Here is a 22,131-nt window from a genome sequence, read left to right as displayed (position 1 = left end):
CCATTTAAACCCCACTTTTATTCCATTTCTTTACATTTGCAGGAAAATAATTTCACAGAACTAGGCCTAATTATATTTCAGGGTCACCCAGTAGGATTCCTAATGTTTACTGCTCACTAAAAATTATGCTGCAATCACCATTTTAATTCCTTCATTATGCAGATCTAGACACAGTAGCCCTAGAAACTTTCTTATTAAAACTGCAGGAATCAAGATAGCTGTCCCTAAAGTCAGTTCAGAGCTGACTAAATATTTCCATGATTTTGTTTCACAATGTTTATTATGCTGGAAAAATTGATTCTTGAAAGAAATAAAAAAAGGAGGAGATTTTAAACTGTGTGTAAACAGTTGAGAAACAGAAATGTAGAGATCATTAATGGAAATGTGCATTTTTAGGTGCTTTTGAATAGCCAGCCGCAAATTCAGTATCTATTTCTCTGCAGATAACAGGAATTCACCACCAAACAGCTTCTTATATCAGGTGTCCCTTAAAATAGCATCTCCAACCTTTTTATCCTACTCTGCCTAATCATCATGAGACCTTTAAGGCTCATCTAGTCCAATCCCCCTGCAGGAACATCTCAACTGGATTAGGTTGCCCAGAGCCATGTCCAAGCTGCTCTTAAATGTTTCTAGGGGGGGAGCATCCACCACCTCTCTGAGCAAACTGTGCCAGTGTTTCACCACTCCCTTTGCAATAAACCTTTTCCTTGTATGACTCTAGGTCTACCTTCTTTTAGTTTAGAACTTGCCCTATTGCAACAGGACCTGCTAAAACATTTCTCCCCAGCCTGATCATTTTTATGCTTCAGGTACTGGAAGGCTGCTATAAAGTTCCCATTCAGCCTTTCCTTATCCCAGCTGAACCCCAGCTCTCTCAGCCTGTCTCCACAGGTGAGGTGAAGTGTTGCAGCTCTCTGAGCATCTTCATGGCCTCCTCTGGACCTGCTCCAACAGGCCTATGTCTTTCCTGTGCTGAAGAGCGGAGAGCTGGATGTTCTGCTCCAGGTTTCACCATTTCTCAGAACATAAGCAGAGAGATCCTCACTTACAGGACATTTAAGGCTGGGGTGACCTCTGCAGGTACACCAGGAGCAACCACAGGGCCAGCAGGTGCCAGTGCAGCTCCTGGGATCCATCAGAACAATCCACCTCCCACACACAGGCAGGAGCAGCACCACATCAATGTGTGCCTTTAAGGACACTGCCACCATACACACACCTCCTGGGGCAATCAGGAAAGCAGTCAAGCTGATACCACAAACTTCTCTCAAGTCAAGTGTTTCCTGCTGCCCTGCACACATTGGATGCTAAAAATTATTCCCAGCTGTAATTGGAGCGGATTTCCCAGCCTCTGCTATTCCTACTCTCAAATCAGCCAAGTAAAGCTTTTTACATTATCAGAGCTAGGTTTTTTTTGGGAATCCCTGCTCCCCAGGACTACTCAGAAAGGATCTGGAGACAACTTGGCTTTCTGAGGAAGAAATCTTTTCTGCCCTCTTCTTGTACCTGCATGTAGCACATACACTTTGCAGTGTCTACACAGGAGCTGTCTGTAAGTGGGAAACAACACAATCTGCCAGGGAAGAAGTACCCTGACCTCTTCTGAGTAGTCAAAGCAAGGCTTTGGATATTCCTAAGGTACAAAGAGTAGCTGCAGCAGTAACAGGGAAATTCAAGTGAAGAGAGGTACACCTCTAGAGTTCCCTTAACTTCCTGCCCTGAACTGGATCATCTGTGTGCTCAGACCAGGTTTCTCAGAACTTTATCCAGTTGGGTGATAGATACAAAATGAAATACGAAGGATGAGACTGTGCTATCTCTCTGGGCAACCTTCTGCAACACATGACTGTCCTCATTCTGAAAAGATCGTGCTTTCCAGCCTAAACCTTTCATTTTAATGTACGGCCATTTGTTCCTGTTACATTTCATTGTGTTTCTACTGACCTGCTTCTCCATCCTCTCCCTCTGGACTGCTGCCTGTGGTCCTTAAGGTGTCTATCAGCTGGTTCTTACAACTTGGTATAATGTAAAAACTTCATGGACAACTACTCCATTGCTTCCTTATTGCAGATAGAGTGATGCACTTCACTTGTAAGAACGCAGAAGTAAAATGTTTACAGATAAAAAACATTTGACAATTTAAGAGTGATTTAACAAAATCTGACAAGATACACTTGATTATTTACTGCATAGAGATCAGAGTCAGACAGACTTGACAGGGAGACCCTACTGTTGAGTCATGGGCCTCAGAAAGGGACCCTCCCGCTTTCCAACTCCCTCTCAGAAGGGAGTTTAGCTGTAGCTGGATCCAGCCTTAATCTCAGCCTTGGTCAATGGTTTATGTCTAAAGGCTTGCACATGCACAATCAAGCCTTTGTATCACATAGCTAAGGTTCCAAAGTTCAACATGCTATTATTCACTTACTGAGAAGCTGCTGCAGGAAGCAATCTCCCAGCCTTGAGCAGTAACCAGGAGAGAGGTCCCTACTCAAGAGGCAATCCTGGCACGCAGCCTCAACAGGCCCTGGGCTTTCCACTCCTCTCCACTTATGTGGAGTGAGATAACTGACTCATAAACTTATCTGAATAGCAATGACAGCAGTTAGTTTTTTCCAGACCTGGTTTGAGTCCAGCCTTGACCAGCACTATGGCTCAGATTAGTCCTTAGTTATTGTGTTGTCTGTGGACCCAAGTCCACTACTTCAGATGCAGCCATCATGGCCAGATGCATCCATTACATTTGGGACAGGCTGTTTATTTGGGAGGAATGTGGGCAAAGGCGCAGGGGCAGCAAAGAAGCAAGGGCAGGAAGTGCAGTTGTCTGTGCAAGAGTGAAACGTGTCCCCAGACCTCGGTCTGCAGCTAACACAACACCCTCAAGCATGCACACACAGTCCTCTGCAGACATTACAAGCAATTAAAAGCACTGTCAAAGGCTCTTTTCCACCCCTGAATTTGCCTTTATGAAACTGATAATTTGTTAGTTTGTAGGAGCTGTTCCTCAAACACTACACTCCCACTTGATTTCCTAACATTTTACTGAAAACTAATCTTAACACACTAGTTTAGCACTAAAGCATCAATTTCTGCCTGAAAGCTTACACTTCTATGGTGCTTGACTCATACAAACATTCAATAACTATTCACCCCTTTCAAAGCACCTGAACCACCCATCTCCTACCCCCAGTGACGCCTTTTCCTTCTTTGCCTCTCTCCCTACATGAATACTCCAGGATCTTGTCTCCAACTCTCAGGCCCACAATTTCTGGTGGCTCAAGTTGGTTCTGGTAGCACATTTCCTCTGGAGGTAATGCAAAGTTACTCCTAAATCAGCCAAAAATGTTCAGCAAAATCAGCAAGAGGTACATCCGCTTAGAAGTCCATGCAATACATACTTATGTAGCTTCAGATATTTTCCAATGCATTCACTAGCAGCAAAGGTCACAGAAAACTTCAGAATATCTTAGGCAGGGAAAGTTACACAGAGGAGATATGCATTTTATTTATTATTTTTAGCATTCATTTTATTGATGACAAAAAGGCAGTATACACATGAATGTTTTGAATTCCAAAGAAATGAAACTGGTTCTCTATCACTTTTGTGGATTAAAAATAATCACAGTCATCAATGATACAGTATAAATAAATACAAAAATATAAAAATATAAGCATTACTTTCTAATTAAATTTCAGCAAAAAAATTACTACTACAGAAAGTACTGCATTTGTTCAGCACTATGCTCATTCAAGAACAAATAGGAAAACATACCTAAACTTCTACATCCTAAATAATTGACAACTTCTTCCAACTAGGTTCTGAGCATAGATTCTCCTTCTTACAAGAAAAATGTTTTAACAGCAGAGTTACACACCAGAGGAAAAAAGACTGGGCATAAAATACACAGCCAGACTTCCCAGCAACTTAATCTAACAATCATAACACATCCTTGTAATGCACTACTGAAAATCAGCATCAACAGAGGCAACAAGACATTCTTTATATTTACAGATGCAGTATAATCCTGAAATACTTTCAATTATCTGATTTTTACTTGAAGCATTTTGAGTATCAGACCTTCAGTAAAAGAATTACTATCACGAGCTAGTCTCATTACAAGTTGAAAACAAAACACACGTTCTTGCAAATAAATCTAACATTTGCAAATTGCGAAACATAAAAATAGTACACACAGCTGTTTATTTCTTTTCTTATTCATACATCATTTCTAGGCTCCATTTTGGAACATTAGAGAAGCAATATTCTATAACTACATACAAGTTAAAGCACAATATACATAAGCAAAAAATTAACCTACTTAAAATATGCAAGTTGTGTATTACTGTACACAACATGTCTGCACTTAGGGTATCCAAATGATTTTTAAAAAGAACAGATGCCCAAGATCCTACTTTTCCAACTGAAACACAGCCAGAAATTAGAATCAGTGTTAATTAATATGTGTAAGTGCCTCTAGGTGGCACTACAATGAACCAGCACAGCAAGTGTAAAGTCATCACTCAACATGAGTAATGTTGCACAATACAACTTTTGTGTTTTATACTAACAGCCAGCAGTATGTCTAACTATTGACAAAGAATGTGCCAGGTAAGCTTACAATTTTAGCAGGAAAACCTTGAAATTCTGAAATATAAAGAAACAATGCAACATAAAGAAAACAATCAAAAATGGTTACAACCCCCACCCCTTTTTTTTAATCACTATATTAACATAACATTACTGATATTTTAAGTGGTATTTCCTTGAGCAATTTTATCTTACACATTTTCTGATTTGTTAGTAATGGGCACTTTTCACTTGTACTATGAAAATAATCTAAGCGTCAAGAATAGTTCACCAGCAGAGTGAACCTTGTAAAGATCAGCTGGCATTGGCTCACCTCTTATTTGACTTTCCCAGACAAGTCTCTCTTACTGAAAAAAAAAAAAAAAAAAAAAATCTGTTTTCCAGATAAAGCTTTCAGGTTTTCACATGAATTAAATTCATCGTGATATGGAGGGGGGGACTGGGGGGCAAAGGGCATGTGTGTTGTTAAATCTTGTTTACTTCTAGAGATGCATAAGATATGCTGTCTACCATTAGGGCTGTATTCATTTTCTCACTGAAATTCAAACTATCACAGAGCACACAAAGGAAACCCCTCACTGCTTCAGGACACTTTATACTTTGTCCAAACAACAGAGGAAGGAGGTAAAAACAAAAAGTAAAATAAATAAACAAATATATCAGAAAAACAGACAAATATATCAGAAAAACAGACCAATTCTTACCATTTAAGACTAGATACTGAAAAAAACTACCCCGCTAAGATACACAGTACTACCATCACTTTTCAGTTTTAAAATTTCTTCCTCCCACAAAGGAAAAAAAAATATAAGGTTCTGAATGTTCCCCTTTAAGATATAAACAATATTTTGACTTTACAGTGTATTGACTAAGCACTCAGAGAAAAGCCCCTCTCTTCATTCTGATGGGGAGGAGGATGAAGGAGAAGTATCAGTGGAACACATGCTTGGCAGAGTAAAAAATCCCAAAATGATGCAACTCAGATACTAAGAGAACATTCAGAAGGGGCAATAGCATCTCTACACCAAGAACTAATTGAAAACAACCTAATGCATGTCTCTCCCATAAATGGGGATCCCTGTTTTTGGCTTAATCATTGTGAACATTGAAACTTTTCTCACATGGCAACTCCGGAATCAGAACCAAAGAAAATGTGTGGCATCTTTGTTTTCTGAACATCCAAAACATGGAAACATCACCCTCTAAACCAGATGTTACTGCAAATAAAGATTATATCTATACATACAAAAACTTTGAGAGCATTCCAACAAAAAGGCTGTTTGGGTTATTTTGCTTTGAAGTAGTGCTTTTCTAACTGCAACCTACTGATCATTCAATTCATTCTTTGACAGTAGCTTCACACACTGTCCTTCCAGACTGCAGAACATCAGAATCACAAGCCTCAACCAGTGCTTCTGGTAGCAGATTTACTTCGTGTTATGATAACTTTACTTCTCTTGTCATCATAATGCTGAAAAATCCCATCCTCACAGTACTGTCCATCTTTTGTAGGTTTTCCTTCCTTTCAGTGTTGTAAACTCAGATCCTTTGTTAATGGTATTCCAGCAGCCACTTTACCACACTCTCTTCTTTGAAACCTTTTATAGCTAATGCTGTGCTTCAAAAGGCTTTTTGGTTTCTCTTCTTTGCCCGATTTCTGTCAGCAAAATCAGAACTGTTATCATAATTATACTAGTTCACAAAGGGAAGCATAGTAACTAGAATCTGGCCACTTCACTTGCAATTCTTTTTTCTGATTAGAGTCTGTCAACTGCAATGGGACAGCACCTACTGTGAGAGCAGACTGCGTGGCCTGCAGCAATTAAGGCATCAGACAGATTGCTATCTTCCCACAAAACATCCACCTCTAACTTCATTTCAGAGCCATAGTGGATAAAATGAAATATCAGACCTGGTTTATGAAGAAGCTGCTGAAACAGAAGTATAGCTTCCTCACTCCAATGTTCCCCCTTCCCAGGAACTGTATCATGCAAAGAGCAAGAGTGTGCCAAGCGTGGCAAGTATAACAGACTTTCTGGAACAACTTTAAGTTTATGGATCTCAGAATAAGGTATGGTCTTCAGAAAGCCATAATCAATAAACGTAAGAACAACAGACTGATCTGTTACTTCGATAATTTCTGCCCTGTACCACTCTGCTTCCTGCCCAAACTCGATCAAGCAGCTAGCACCAGGTATCACAAGTTCTTCTGGCAGAGCTGGCAAGTTGTCAGGAAGGTCAGAGAGCAGCAAGGACAAGTTTTGCATGCAATCAAAGAAGATTTCAAACTGGATGCTGAAGTTTGAAGGATCAGTAACGGCAGTTGCACACCCAGGATATGTTCTGCCACTACGCAGCAGCATCCACATGACTGAATTTATCTTGAGTGATGTATCAAACTCCTTAGAGTTTGTATTGGTCCATTTTTCTGGTCCAACAATTGTCCAACAATGACTTAAGAGCTGGTTCAAATACTCCTGAAGCGTAACTTGTCCTACTAAAATATCTACCTCCCAGATATCAGATGATTTCAAGTATCTCAAAAACAAGATCCTTATTTCACAATCTAGAAGTGCATTTACTACATGGTCTAAGTGAATTTTCTTCAGGTTTTTAAAACAAATCCACCTACAATAAATAGCTTGTCTAGGAATCCTCTTAATCTCATCACTGAGCATCTTTGCATTATTTAAGGACACCATCTCACACGTGCCATAATCCATGAAAAAAACTAGCATTAACTTTTCCCTGACAAATTTCTTTATCACTTTTGATCGATTCCATTTTAAGTTCCTTTCAGATTGTGTAATGCATTCCAGACCCTGTTCAATGTCATCCACTCTAATCAAATCACTTCTTTGTGCTTCTTTGTCAAGCATTACATTTAACTCATGTAGTATTTGCAGATTTTTAAGTAACTGTACATAAAATTCTCCACTCTTTGAAATATTAACTACTTCTGCTGCTTCTACTTGTCCAGAATTTAAAACCTGATGAAGGAGACTTAAGGATTTTACAGAAATATTTTTCATCTCAGAAGCCTTGGTTTTTTTTTGGCCACCTAAACTGTTCTTAGACTTTCGAGGATTACCATCTTGTTTAGGCTTATTTTCCAAAGACAATACCCATGTGCTATTCCACCTTATGTTGTCTATTTTATGCAAAAGGCTGTTAGACAAAGACTTTCCATCACATATTACATCTATTTCCCATTTTTCTCCATGCTGCTGTAAGAACTTGCAAGCTACCGGCTTGTCACTTACTGTTCTTGCAAAACATGCAGCGCTTTCTTTAGTCCAGCTTTCCCCAGGAGCACTTTTTACACTGCTAAGGAAACAATGAACACTAAACCTTGGCAGAGTTAAGAACTTTTCTGGAATCCTGCAGATTTTTGACGAACTTACAACTGCAGTATTACCATAGTCAATAAATTCTACCTCATAGGAGTTTCCCGATTTCAGAGTTTTTATAACTGCTCTATAGTAAAAACAATCAGCGTCGTGCTCTGCAACAATGAGATCCCCTACCATGAGCTCATTTAAGTAATTTTCCCAACCTCTATTCTCCAAGCTTTCATTCAAATCATCTGCTAATTTTATTATTAAGTTTTCATCCTCTGCAAAGTGAACATAGAAACTTGATGGACTATTCATATGAGAAATATAACCTGCTACTTCAGTATTCACCTGGATATCACGTTGAGGAAGGCTGCTTAATGTAGGTGTATTTTTATGACTCCCTTCCTGTTGACCTGTACAATTTGGTCTTTCATTCCGATATTCAGAGAGAGCATTTACAGTTATTTCCTTTAAATGTAAAGCAGAATAAGAGAGGGAGTGAGAAGCAGGTTGTCCAATCCAAGGTTCCTCTCCTTTCTCCAGAAGAGCACTGAAAGTATTTCTAAAACTTTGCTCTTTGCTGTTGTGTAAAGTCTGCTGTTTTGAGAATCCACTACACAAATTTGGTGTGCTACACGCAGTCTGCTCTTCATCTCCAAAATTCTCACCAGTATCTGCCTGGAAATACTCATCATAGGCTTGGCATTTCACTTCAGTTTTCAATTTAAGTATTTCAGGATCTTTAACACTAACTTTATTAGTTTCTTTGTCATCTTCCATGTGACATATCCCTCCTTCATTACTTCTAAATTGTTCCGTATGGCTTTGCTGTGCCAACTCTGCCAATACCTTTTCTTTAATTTTCTGACTTACTTTGAGCTGTCCATCATACAACTCCACAACAGCCTTTCCATCTGGTTCTCTGGATAAAATTACAGCCTTCAGCAGTTTACCAAGGAATGTTTTCACAAACCACGTAGTAATTCTTGCTGGAAATTTTGCCCCCCTAAGATCTGACAGACAGAATTTAATAGCTTGCATGGGTGTGAATAGTAGGTCAGTGGCAGAATCTGGAATAGGCATCAACTGGTCTCTCTCCACCATACTCCTATTTCCAAAATCCACATAGTCAACCAACAGAAAGGACGTTGATTCCACAGGAAAAGCCAAAGCTCTGTAAAAGAGACCATCTTCCACATATTTGGCTATACACAGTCGTGCATTGCCATGATAATTTACATTACTTGACATTTGACTTACGTCACTAACCTTCTTCATCAATGCCTCAAGAGTTTCAGAGTTACGGTTAAGCTGACAATAGAATTCTGAAGGACTATTTATGTGAGTTATATAAACCTCCTCCTCACTTCCAACTTTTATATTAAAAGAAGAATAGCAAAAACTGTACAAAGAACCCAAACATGAAAGGTTTCTCAGTCCAACACATTCAGGCTGGGTGAGACCATGTTCTCTGAGGAGTTCTTCTACACTATTAAGTGGAGTCTGTAAGTCAACTACATTGCATAAACAGCTGGGGCTCAGAAGAACAAGAGCATAAATGGTGCAAGTCAGTGGTCCTCTAGAAGAAGAAATGAAGTCTTCAAATTGTCGATGCACTTCTTCAGACCAATTGATTGAGTCAGTTTGTAAGACTACATTTTTAAGTCCACATCGAAATGCTTGACTCTCAAGAGTTAGGAAATCTGGAAGAACACCCTGTACATCTTTAAGTGAAACTCTTTCCTGATAACCATAGTCTACAAAAACCACATCAACTTCATCTGTGGAAACCTCCTGCACAACAGTTGCTCTGTACCACTTCCCATCTTTGGGATACTTAACAACACAGGCAGCCTGTCCAGTTTTGTAGGGAGTGGTATGATTTTTATAATATGTCTGAATTTTTCCCATTAAGTTATTTAGCTCTGGCAGTTTGCTTTGCAGTTGACATGAAAAATCTGCTGGGGAAAAGATGCAAGAACACACCACTTCATGAACAGTTCCTGGTTTAAACACAAGCTCCTTATAAACTAATTTTTCCTCACATACCAACCTATGCATTTTAGAGACAGCACCTTCTCCTGAACAGGATGGCACAACAGATTCTCTAGGCACTGGTGGCACATTTAATGACTTTTCCTTCTGAACCATGTCTCCATTTCCAGATACCTTATTTTTGCAAATATTACTGGTGCTCTCTGCATTGATTTTTTCTTTTTTACATTTGAGGTGATTCCCGCTGTGCCGCTTTTTTGCTGCCTTTACAACAGGCTCTGGTGGCTTCAGGCGATATTCAGCATAACCAGCTTGAACCATGCACGTGGCAACGTTTCCTTGCAGGAAACCAGTATGACACTGCACATTAACAACGTACTTGTTGTTTTGCTTTCCAACAACATGAAGCAGCAGTGGTTTGTTCAACACCACATTTTTAAAGAAATCAGTTTCTTTTTTGACCCACACACCATCAACAGGAAATGTGCAAGCAAGGGAACAACACACAGCTAAAGCTGGTAAATCAGAAAACTCGGGAAGCAATGTTTTCACATAGTGACAAGGTATAGTATCTGTATTTCCAAAATCCAAAAAGTAAACCATAATGCTAACACGAAACACTTTTGTGACAACACCCCGGTAATAACACCCATCCCTGCTATACCGGGCACAGCATAGCAACCCTGGTTCTGGCTTTTTAAGGACCATCTCATCATCTCTACACTGACTGTATGTGCAGGCAATGTTTTTCATCAAGGTGTGAAACTCATTCTGGTATCTACAAGTTTGAATCCAAAAGTCAGATGGATTTACGACGTATACGACAAAAGCTCCATAAAAAGAGTTCATTTGCATCTCTACTCTCTTGCAGTGGCTGGAGAAAGAAATGTCCCGTTCAGGTAAGCAGGCTTTTTTATCTTTGTTTCCAGAGTAATTCTTAGACGAATTTCTCTCAGGACTTGGTTTGTGGTTTAGTGTGACACTTCTGGGTTTTGTTTCCAAAAGCGAGACACACAGTGCAGCTGTCTCATTCTGGTCTTCTGGATGCTCAGCATTTGTTCCAAGATTTTGTTTCTGCAGCGTTATATAATACAAGCGTTCAGTGTTATTGTACAAATCAACTTGGACACACACAGAAGTTTGTCCTATTAAGGCTTGTGTAAGTTCCTTGAGCTGAAATTTTACTACTGTTTCATCCTCACTACCAAAACAAGACAGTGTACATGGAAATGAAATCATTGGTAATGTCATGAACTCAGCTTTCAGTTTTCGAATACAACTAGGTGGCACAGCTTCAATAATGCCAAAATCCATAAACCAGACCTCCACATGGTCAGAGAGAAGTTGTTTTATCACTCCTCTATGCCACTGTCCGTTTTGCCTCTTGGCAGCACAGAGCAGCCCGAAACTATCACAAGAGGTGGTATTTTCTCCAACAAGAGCTTCATAGTACAAATGCATAGCTCCTGTCAAACATTCCAGCTCTTTCTGCCATTTCTGTATCTGACAGTAAAATTTATTTGGGCTTACTGCACCAGTTATTTTTACATTTTCTTTACTGCCAACAGGTAGACATGGAAAGAGTTGATCTGGAACATGCCAAAAATCTGTTGGTTTCTCAGAATTATTTAAGGTAAGTAACTCCCTGAAGGGATACTTCTGTGTCAACAGTTGTGGCATTCTCTTACAAAGCATTCCTTGGGGCAATGCTCTTAAAGTTTCTACAACAAGACAAAATGAATCTCCATCAATAAATTTACCTAGCTGCAGTTCAAGAACATCAGTAATAATCTTAGGCACTTCTAGAATAAACAGCTGATATGGTGTAACAGCCTTCACATGACCAGTGATCTGTAATCCTACCAGAGATGAAAAATAGTTAACAGCTTTTGGACCCCATCTTTCTCCCAGAGGAAGTATGCTTGCAAAAACACCCAAAACCACCTTTGGAGGCAGCTGAAACAATTTATCACTAGCAGCAGCAAGATGTGTTTCCTCAACAGCCAACACATGTCCAGTGTCTATAAGAAAAGTCTCACAGATATTCCCTTTTTTTCTCAGAACTCTTCCTCTATGCCATTCTCCTTCTGTGTCTTCCACCAAGCAAGATCCACCAACACAGACATCATCTTTTACTTTGAACACACGCTGTATTTCATTTTGTAGTATGAAATAGTCAAGCTCACATCCTATGTTGTACTGAGCCTGGAACACTATAACCAAGCACTCAGGATGGCATTCTACATGAGTTATCTTCAATTTCTTATCTACTGAGTCTGGTGAAGGAGTCAGAGATTCCATCCTGTCTGCAAAGAAAAAGAGAATGATCATCTTGATAATTTTCTGTATTTTTTCTTTCCAATTCCTTACATGACATTTGTTTTCAAAATGGTTTAACAGCATATTAAAATTCTGGCTAAAACATATACTAAACATTTAAGAATGTCATGTTTTAGGCAACTGGGATACACTCCATGCAATTCTCTTATAAAAGACATGCTCAGGTAACATGAAAAAAACTACCTCTGGATTCGCTCCCGTGGCAACAGATTTTTTTATCACCTGAGATTAATTTTCAAGCAAAATGTTGTTTTTAATATGTAAAAGACCAAGGAGCCATCCCCTACTTACCCTGCATTTTCTGCCTAAATCACTGACAATTTATAACTCCATGCTCTACTGTTTACTCTGTCTGTCTGTACCAATAGCACATTTAAGGTTCGCATAATTGCAAGGACATACTGAGATTATCATCTATGTGCAACATTTCTACACTGCTCATCAAGTAACAACTGTGCCAGCTGTGTTTTGTATGGTCTCAACACTCCGAGTGTGACAGTTTAAGTATCTTCAAAACAATCAGACACTTTTCTGATCTGTAATCCAGTCTTGAAGCACAACTTCCAGTTTAATTCATAGGTCAATGATTTAGTGAATCTGTGACTTCACAATGTTTAAAAAGGCTGTGTATGATGATAATTTAATCAAGCAAAATTCCATTAAATGAACTGCTGTTCTAACAAAGTAATTTGAGGTAGACAACATCAAATGCAAACACAGTGGATAAATGCTCAAGGATAGTCTGGACAAAGAAAACCTTCATTTATGAATTTTTATGTAAAGCTGGAACTTAAACTTTCAGTTTCAACTACAGGGATTTAGGGCGATCCCCTTAGCCTGCAAAAAATCTTTAGTAAAACTGTCATGATAGTTTTCATCACAACCAAACATGAAGCAGCTAGTGAACACATAACCTGTCTTCAGAAAAAATACTGATCCCTATCATTCTAGTTCACAAAAAAAATTAAACCCCTCCCACAAAAAAAACACACAAAAAACTCCCTCTAATAAATAAATTAACATCCCTACTGTAAAGCAGTAGGGCAGAAGGATGAAGGATGCATAACTTCTAAAACCAACCAAAAAAAACAAACCCAAAAAATCAAAACCACTGGACACCAAAAAAAAAAAAGCCTCCTCCCAGTAAAAGCAGTATTAAACCCAGATCTGACAAATTCCTGCTTCAACAAGACTCCTTTTATCCACCTTCCCCTGTAACAGAAAGTGAAAATCTGGGTGCTTTTCATGCAAGCCAACAGTCTTAAGGAATTGGTCCTGTCTGCCTGGAAGAAACATTTGATCACTACAGGGACTTAAACTTTAGAAGGGGCCTGACTGAAACTCTGCTCCCTTTTTTTCCCCCCTTCACTGAAACTATGCTCTCTTTGCACTACCACATAACAAAACAAGACAATTTGTGCATTAATGCTTGTCTGTTATCACAGTCTAAGTAACAGCATCACACTGACACAGTCACATTTCTACAGTTGACAAAATGGCCTTTTGCTGTTTACTCACCTTTCCACCTTCATTAGTAACACATCTTCTAAAGAAAACACAGCCCAGTAGTTGACAAATACGTATCTCTCTATGAGGAAGAACGGTAGAAAAATCATTAGAAAAATACACATCAAATAAATTCTTGTACTACTTCTACTGAGAATACCCCTGAGGATAAAGGGGTGCTCAGTCTTTGGGGTGTTTGTCGATAAGAAGCTCAACATGAGCCAGCACTGCCCACTCACAGTCCAGGAAATCAAACACAACCTGGACTGCAGGCCCAGGGAGGCGATTCTGTCCCTCTGCCCTGCCCTACGAGACCCCAGCTGCAGGGCTGCATCCAGCTCTGGGGTCCCCAGCACAGGAAGAACATGGACCTGTTGGAGCGAGCTCAGAAGGGGCCACAAAAATGATGAGAGGGCTGGAGCACCTCTCCTATGGAGACAGGCTAAAGGAGTTGGGCTGTTCACCCTGAAAAAGGGACAGTTCCACAGAAAGCTTATAGTACCCTACAATACCTAAAGGGGATGGAAAGTGACCTTTTACAAGGGCATGGGATAATAGAAAAGGGGGGAATGTCTTTTAACTGAAAGGGAATAGATTTAGAAGAGATATTGCAAAGAAATACTTTATCATGAAGGTGGTGAAGCACTGGAACAAGTTGTGCAGGGAAGCTGTGCCTGCCCCATCCCTGGAAGTGTTCAAGCCCAGGTTGGACGGCACTCTGAGGAACCTGCTCCAATAGAGAGTGTCCCTGCCCATGGCAGGGGGGTTGAAAGTGGATGAACTTTGAAGCTCCTTCCAACACAAACCATTCTGCAATTCTCTAAATCCTCCTCCTGCCTGATAAACACACCGTGGAAAAGTTCCTCATACTTAGCTGAACTACAATCTTAAGATTACAAAAAGCAAAATCACAAAACTGAAAAACCTGAATCCACCCTCCTAAAATCACAGTCTGGCTATATTTCCCTCACTGAAGCTCAAAAAACCAAACCAGTCAGAGGAACACCACACAGGCACCCACCACCTACTTTCTAAGCAGGAGTGGTCACACATTTGCATTTGCTTGCAACATTTCAGCCATCAAAACGCAGAGTTCCATCACGCACCACTAACTTAAAGACAATTCATGCCATAACAAAAGGACTTTTAAATGCAACCAAATACAAGACACAAGATACAGGCTGAGCTGCCTGCGCTCCAAAGCAGGCGCTCTGGCCGGCGCTGTCTGACGCGGCACTCACCTAAGAGGAGCCGGGCACGGGCAGGCGGGCACAGGCAGAGGCTGCGGCCGCCCAAGGCGATGGGGGAGCGGAGCCCAGCGGAGCCCGGCGCCTTCCAGCAGCTTCCAGCAGCCTCCAGCAGCCGCCGCAGCCGCCTCACCGCCCGCGGGCAGCAGCACCCAGCCGGAGCCGGCGGCGCCGCACGCCCAAAATGGCGGCGCGAAGCGCGGCCGGAACGTGCTGCCTGGGAACGCGCGTGCGCAGCCGCACCGCCCGGCACTTTCGCGCCTCGGTCGTGGAGTTCGGGAGAGCCCGGGGTGAGCTCTGGGACCGCGGGTTCGAGTCCCGGTTCCACCTTCCCGCTGGCGCTGCGGCTTGGTTCGCTTTTCTTCTCGAGTTGTGCTTTGTTTGTTTGTTCTTGTGCTTGCTTCTCCTTGTTTTTCCTTTGTGTTTGTATGTTGCAGGTGTCATATTTTTAGGATATCACGTGAGAAAAGTGCCCATGGGTCACAGAAGTTACTGGAGCTGCCCGAAGAGGATTTAAGAGCTCTTATTCTTTCCCATTAGCAAGAAGAAATTCTCTAGGCTGAGAAAAGTACATCTTAACAGAGGGCAGAGTGCTGCCCCACTTGTTTTTGCATGTACATCAGATTTTATTTTTCTTAGGGGCTTGGAGGCAGTGTCGCTTTTTGATTTTATTTGGGGTTGTTTTTACAAAGAGTATAAGCTAAGGTGGTCACAACAAGAAAACTTGATATGAAGTATACTCCTCTAAATATCAACATGATGGTATGTCTGTAACTGATAGAACTCTAGAAAGAGTTCAGCTGTAGATAATAATTTGTAAGGGTTTATCTTCAGTTTTTGCACTTTGTTTTCTCAAAATGTCAGCATTGCTGCACCATAGCTACACTTTGCAAAGTAAAGAGAGAGAAATAAATGCTGGGTTTGCAATACTTGAAGATGTAGTAATCCCCAATGCTATGAGTAGCTGTGGAATTATTGGTTTTCTTTGCTATGTGTTAACTTTTGCAAATTATTATTAATCACAATAAATTTGATGTAATACAGTTTATAATTACTTTTAACTGGTTTTGATATAGTATAATTTGTCAGTTTTTGTGGCCAGTCCTCTGTATCCCAAAGACAGCTATTATATTAAAATCTGCATAATATGTGGTTAAAGTGGTATGAAGCTACTTGCATTAATCCTGACATTTACAGGAGCCTTTATTTTGTGGGTAAACCATCGTGTTTATCAGGGTCAAGTATTTGTAAGAGCTACTCAGAATAAAGGTTATAGATATATATATATCTATATATAGATATATATATATAGATATATATATAGATATATATATAGATATATATATATATATATCATTGATGGAACTTCAATTTCATGTTTTTGGGTAAAATGTCTAGTTTATCTTTGTAATTTTGCTTGGTGTCAATGATCAGACTATACATGCATAGCCTACTTAGTCAGAGTTATGTAAGAATGGGTTTCATTTGTACCATGTTAAGAGAGGGAAAATAAAACCAGATCTTTTGAAGAAGTTAGATTCTTGCAAGATGGGAACATTAGCCTGAAATCTGAAACCCAAGGTTCTATATTGTATTAGCATTCTCTACACTGTGAAGGGAAAGAGTTGCCTAAGACTGGGAAATTCAGAAGCCTCAGGTACTGCATAAGGTCCAGAACTTCTGACTATAAAATACTACAACAGGCTGTGGGGTATGGTTATGTTTTTCTTGGTAATTGAGGCTGAAGTCAGTCTTAAAGACAGAGTGCTACCATTGCGGTTTTTTTAAAGGCAGAGACACCTACATTTTTTCCTACTAAAATTACAGTGGTGATGGTAGCTCTAATACAGTGACCTTCTGGTTAGAACACTCAGAAATGTAATCTTGCAGCTTGAGCTGGTTTTAAAATCGTGCACCATTTCCCTTCAGCATGCCTTAACCATGGTGGAGCAAGTGTGTCCTGCTTGCCTGAGGTTGTGCTGGGATGTAGGATGGGGACATGGTGGGGAGGGAAAAACAGAAGTTATAACCAGACAATCTGACAGGTACAATAGGATGCTGGAGCTTTCTTGCATTTTCTGAAAGGAAAAAATGACTTTTTTGCTAACTGTGAGTTTGTTCCAAAATTTATTTGAAATTTACATAATTACAGCTGGTGAGAGAACATGTGTTCTGTGACACTGGAGTGGGGTGAGGGTGGTGTTTGATACTCTTTGCTCAGAATTTGTATGATTTTTATTTTTTTTCCCCCCAGGCTTGATACCCACATTGGAAAATGTCAAGTAGGCATAAAAGACTGCCCAATCTCAGAAGTGAGGTTCTTCAATAACATTCAAGCCATGAAGAGTCACTGTAGGTCATTGGAAGCAATCAGGAAGCATGTAATAGCCCAAAGCAGAAATCAGTGTTGCAATACCCCAGAACATCCTTATCGAATACTTCAGCAAACTCGCAAAACCTACTCAGTGTTTACATTTGAATTGCAGATGTTTTAAAATGCTGCTGCAACTACACAATCCACATTGATAAATACTAGATCTCAGGGGTTTTCCCAGTGCTGTGTACTATGAAAATAATGGGGCTAACTCTGAGTTTTCATCTTTTTCACTTTCTTGAACTTTGAAAATTTTGTGTTGCTATTCCCAATGTTTTCCTTCCTTGTCATTATTGTGAGGAACTCATTAAGTATTTTTGCTGTTTTATCCAGTTTGGAAGGTTAACAAACTTTAGTAAGGAATTTTTATATTTCATTCATAACAATAAAATACAATTGAAATGTAATTTTGTCATGTGAGGCTCTACTCTCTTAACAAATCTTGACTAAGACAAAACCCCAGAAGTGAACCTCAGGTTGTTCTTTGTCTGTATCAAACTACTGAACAGGATGTCTTCCAAAATATATCTGTGTCCACTCCGAAATACTTTCTTACCAGGAAAATTCTGCTGTGATTCTGTAAATGCTTTAAAATAGCTAATAAAACCCTAAATTAAAAAAGCCTTCTGTGCTTATGGAAGAATGAAGTGTAGTATTAAGAAAGTAAAAATTTTCTTCAGGATATCATAAATGAAGCTCTGCTGCCAGCTGCCTGCCAGGATGTAGAACATAGTACTGCATGAGTGAGCACCTTTTTGAGCTCAGATAATACCTGATCACCATTTTAGCTAACTTCCAACATCTAGGAAAACTGGTTTTGAGGGCAGGGAACATAAGGCAAAGTTTTTATTTGTTGCAAAAACTGAGGGGCATACTGAAAAATAGTACCCAAAGGATGGGTTTTGGATAATGTAGACATTCATCACCCAGTCTAAACACTAAAAGTAGTCTGCAGACTTCTTAAATTGTTCTTGATTGGTGGTAAATATGTGTTTGCTTTGAGCAGTAGAAAAATGGCAGATAAAGGCTGCAAGCTGTAGGATACCATATAAAAAGGAGGAGGGGAATTATCAGCCTCTTCTGTTAGGGTTTTGTTTTAAAAGTGAGTCTTACTGAATTCCATGTGGGAAAAAAAAAAAAAAACAAAAAAACAAAATCAGGTAACCACCTGTTTCCAAGGAAGGCAGGAGGCACAAACTACAAGAGGATGAGAGTGTCTCCCCAATGTAGAAATAGGAGAAGGTTTGGATCTTAATCTTCTCCTTAATGACTCCTGGGGTGACTAAGGAGCTGAACATTCATGGAACTGGTTCTGTGTGCTGACTGGAATGAATCCCATTTGCAGCACCTGACCTTCACAAATAATTATGTAGGGATCATAACTGCTTTCATTCCCCACAGGGAGAGAATTAAGCTACACCAATATCCTACTTTTAAAAACCAACAACTATTCTGGGATCTGTCCTTAGTTTTGCTAAGATTGTTTCTGAATATTAAAATCAAAATAGTTTCTCAAATAGATAACTTACACTTCCTTATTTTTAGGAAGGACCATCTGTCATAACAAAGTATTTTGAAACTGTCTCCTGTGGGACTGGGTTGGTTTCATGACATGCTAAAGTGTACAAGAAGAGGAAACACTCCATGCCTCAGTTCCATTCCTCTCAGTTTAATTCTTGTGCAAACCTACAAATACATCAGTGATTCCTGATTGCCAGAAACATTTTTTATTGTATATAACCATTTGCTTTTCTAAAAGGCACTGCAGCATTCCTTGTCATAGCATTTATGTTTATCTTTTAAATAAATAGCCTTGAAAGGGAAGATGTAGGTAACAGGGTTCTGAGTGAGTGGTGACAGCAGAAATTCATGACATTTCAGAGTTCTGAAAATGAAGAGTAAAGGCACCTCTGCCTAAGATAACTCTCACCATAAATGGGTTGTTTTATCCAGATCACCCCAGTTTAATTGTTTAAACATTATAATTTATAGTTAGAAATTAGGGATGCAAAAATAATCATATTGTTCTATTATGTTTTCCTGGAAAATTCAGTGTCTTCTGAAACATATAACAAGACCTGTATGACACTTTATTTTTTTTTTTTCTGAAGTTAGTCTGACAATTTTGCTGTTTCTTTGTAGTAGTCAACAAACTTGAAAAGTTCAACAAACTTGAAAAAAAGAGGGGACTCTAAACAGTCATCTCAAAACAAAAGTTTGCACCTGTTTTCCTAATTTGCCTTTGAAAGTGTGTCCTGGATGCGTTCTTAGTTTATGTTTCTGTTAAGCTGAGCAGTTGCCACGAGGTGGCAGGAACAGCCACAAGTTCAGCGGGATGCTTGGAAATGCACTTGTACTCCATGGTAGAAGGAAGGAGCACAGGAATGATAATTCAGGGTGACCCACAATAAGATATGTGGGTGCATGTCTGGAGAGTTTCACCAGAGGAGTCATCACATTTATCACATGGTCAGTATTGATATATTTTCAGTGGTTTTAGGTAACCTAAAGTAACTCTTGAAATATTTTCAATCTATTTACAAGGCCTCTTTACTCAATAAACAGTCAAAATTTCATTTCAGATAGTTTACTAAATCACAGGTCAGTTTTACCACCTCCACATCTTTTAAACTGTGTTAATATCATCACTTACATGAAATTGGCCAGTAATTCAGCAGCTTCTGTGTCAGAAAGCAGAGTGTAGAAACAACTTTTACAAAATACTTTCAGTAGCAGATGATTGAATCATAGAATGGTTTGGGTTGGAAGGAAACGTGGAGTTCATCGAGTTTCACCCGCCTGTCATAGGCAGGGACACCTTTAAGTACTTATTGTTGCTTCTTAAAATAGACATTGCACGTTTCAGTCACAGTAAGTGTCAGAGCAGAGAGGTTTGCCCTTTACATCAGAAGATGTGGCCATTTCACAGATGAAAGAACAAAGTGAGAGTTGTCAGATAGTGGGACAAAGTAAATGGTAGAAATTCTGTTAGTAAGGGCTTTCTAAAATAGATGAGTTTGCCATACAGATTATACCACACCAGTACTGCTGTGCAAATACAGACCCACATTAGTGGTGAGATTGAGTTTCTCTGCTGTGCAGTTTGTATGGATGGGGCTGTGGGGTAAGTTCACATCACTCTGTCATCTAAAACATCATTTAGGTCCATAGTGCAGAGTCCTGAGATGTCAACAGATTTGAAGGGAGGGAGGATTATTTAAGACTAGCTCTAGTGTAGTCACATGGCCTGCATGTCTGCTAGCATTTGAGATAGTTTAATTCCAAAGAATTTGTGTGCTGCAGTGCTGACCAAAGCTGGCTAAGTGGGAATGGTAGGGAGATTCACCTCCTGTTCTAAAGTAAAACTAATGTAAAAGCACCTCAGAGGGAAGCTTAGACTTAGGCACTCCATGGGTAAATTCTCCTTCCTTCAGCATGGCAGTGCAGGAGTAGAGCTAATAGAGCAATAGAATGATCATACAGGAAAAAGTAGTAACCCTCTTCAGAATAGAACTATAGTAATTTCAATTATTCAAGTTCATATAGTTCCATTTTTTGTTGTAAATACTTTATTTGTGAAGCTCTATAGATCAAAAAGTTTGGTTGTTTAGTAAGAGCTGAGAGATGGAAACAAAAGCTGCTAAATCATCTAGTTCTCTCAGAAGAGACAAACTGAACGATCTTACAGGTTTCTAACAGTATTCCTTTCTATGGTTCATATCAGCTAATTAACTTCCAGCCCCAAACCTGCAGGATATTGTGTGAAGAAAAAGCCAGAGCCTCTTACAGACTTTAATGAACACTCTGGATGTCTGTGCAGGTACACATTTTGGATTATGCAGATCTGACAGCATGTAAGTGGTCCTAATTCCTACTCCCTTAAAATCTTACTAAATCTATTTATGAATTTTAGACATTCAAGGAAAATCAAACTTACCACCCTCTCAAGAAAAGAATATTTTTTTGCTCAGGACACTGCCCATGCATCTGTGCACTGGACACATAATGTTTATGGAATATAGTCTTACCTGGAATCTCTATACTCAGTTTTCTATTTAAATGTGAAAGCATAAGTCAGAAAATAAGAAGACTGTTATTTTTAAGTTTCTCCATCTCAGAGTGCAGGTCTATAATCTAAGAAAAGGCCTTTCTGTTTAGGAATGTTGAACATCTCCATTTCCTACTGTAGCAGGGGTCAAAATCTTTTCGATTTAGAGCCATGGTTTAAGCTAGTCCAGTATTAGCTTTTTCTCAAAAGCCTTACAATATTAGACTGCAATGTTAATCATTATATCCAGCTTGTTAAATATTTTACATCTTGTCTCTGTTTACAAACAGAATGAGTTCTCTAAAACTTTTTTCTGATATTTATCATTGGCCATTTGTATGAAATCTGAAATCATAGTGCAAAGAATAAGATCATGGAATGGTTTGTGTTAGAAGGGACCTTAAAGATCACAAAATCATAGAATAGGTTGGGTTGGAAGGGACTTTTAGAGGTCAGCTAGTCCAACCCCCCTGTAATGAACAAGGACATCTTCAGCTAGATCAGGTCGCTCAGAGCCCTGTCCATTATGACATTGGTTGTTTACAGGGGTAGGGCATCCACAGCTTATCTGGGCAACCTGTTCCAGTGGCTCACCACCCTCACAGTAATGAGTTTCTTCCTTATATCTAATCTAAACCTTCTGTCTTTCAGTTCAAAGCTGTTAACCCTTGTTCAGTCACAACAAGCCCTGCTGA

At 39.5% G+C, this 22,131-nt stretch overlaps 1 protein-coding gene across 1 annotated transcript; it reads right to left on the bottom strand.

The window, feature by feature from the left end:
- Positions 1-5,022: 5,022 nt before the first annotated feature.
- Positions 5,023-15,210, bottom strand: TDRD15 (tudor domain containing 15). The gene is made up of 3 exons (XM_054630673.2): positions 15,009-15,210; positions 13,780-13,849; positions 5,023-12,227 (listed from the first exon to the last, which is right to left on the bottom strand). Exon 3 carries the CDS (start codon positions 12,220-12,222, stop codon positions 6,346-6,348), a length of 5,877 nt encoding a protein of 1,958 aa, XP_054486648.2. The 5' UTR covers positions 12,223-12,227; positions 13,780-13,849; positions 15,009-15,210; the 3' UTR covers positions 5,023-6,345.
- Between the last annotated feature and the right edge of the window lie 6,921 nt (positions 15,211-22,131).

Source organism: Agelaius phoeniceus, chromosome 3 (assembly GCF_051311805.1).
Source record: "Agelaius phoeniceus isolate bAgePho1 chromosome 3, bAgePho1.hap1, whole genome shotgun sequence".
NCBI lineage: Eukaryota > Metazoa > Chordata > Aves > Passeriformes > Icteridae > Agelaius > Agelaius phoeniceus.
The sequence above is the reverse complement of the archived record's forward strand: the minus strand, read 5'-3'. Positions and strand labels throughout refer to the sequence as shown.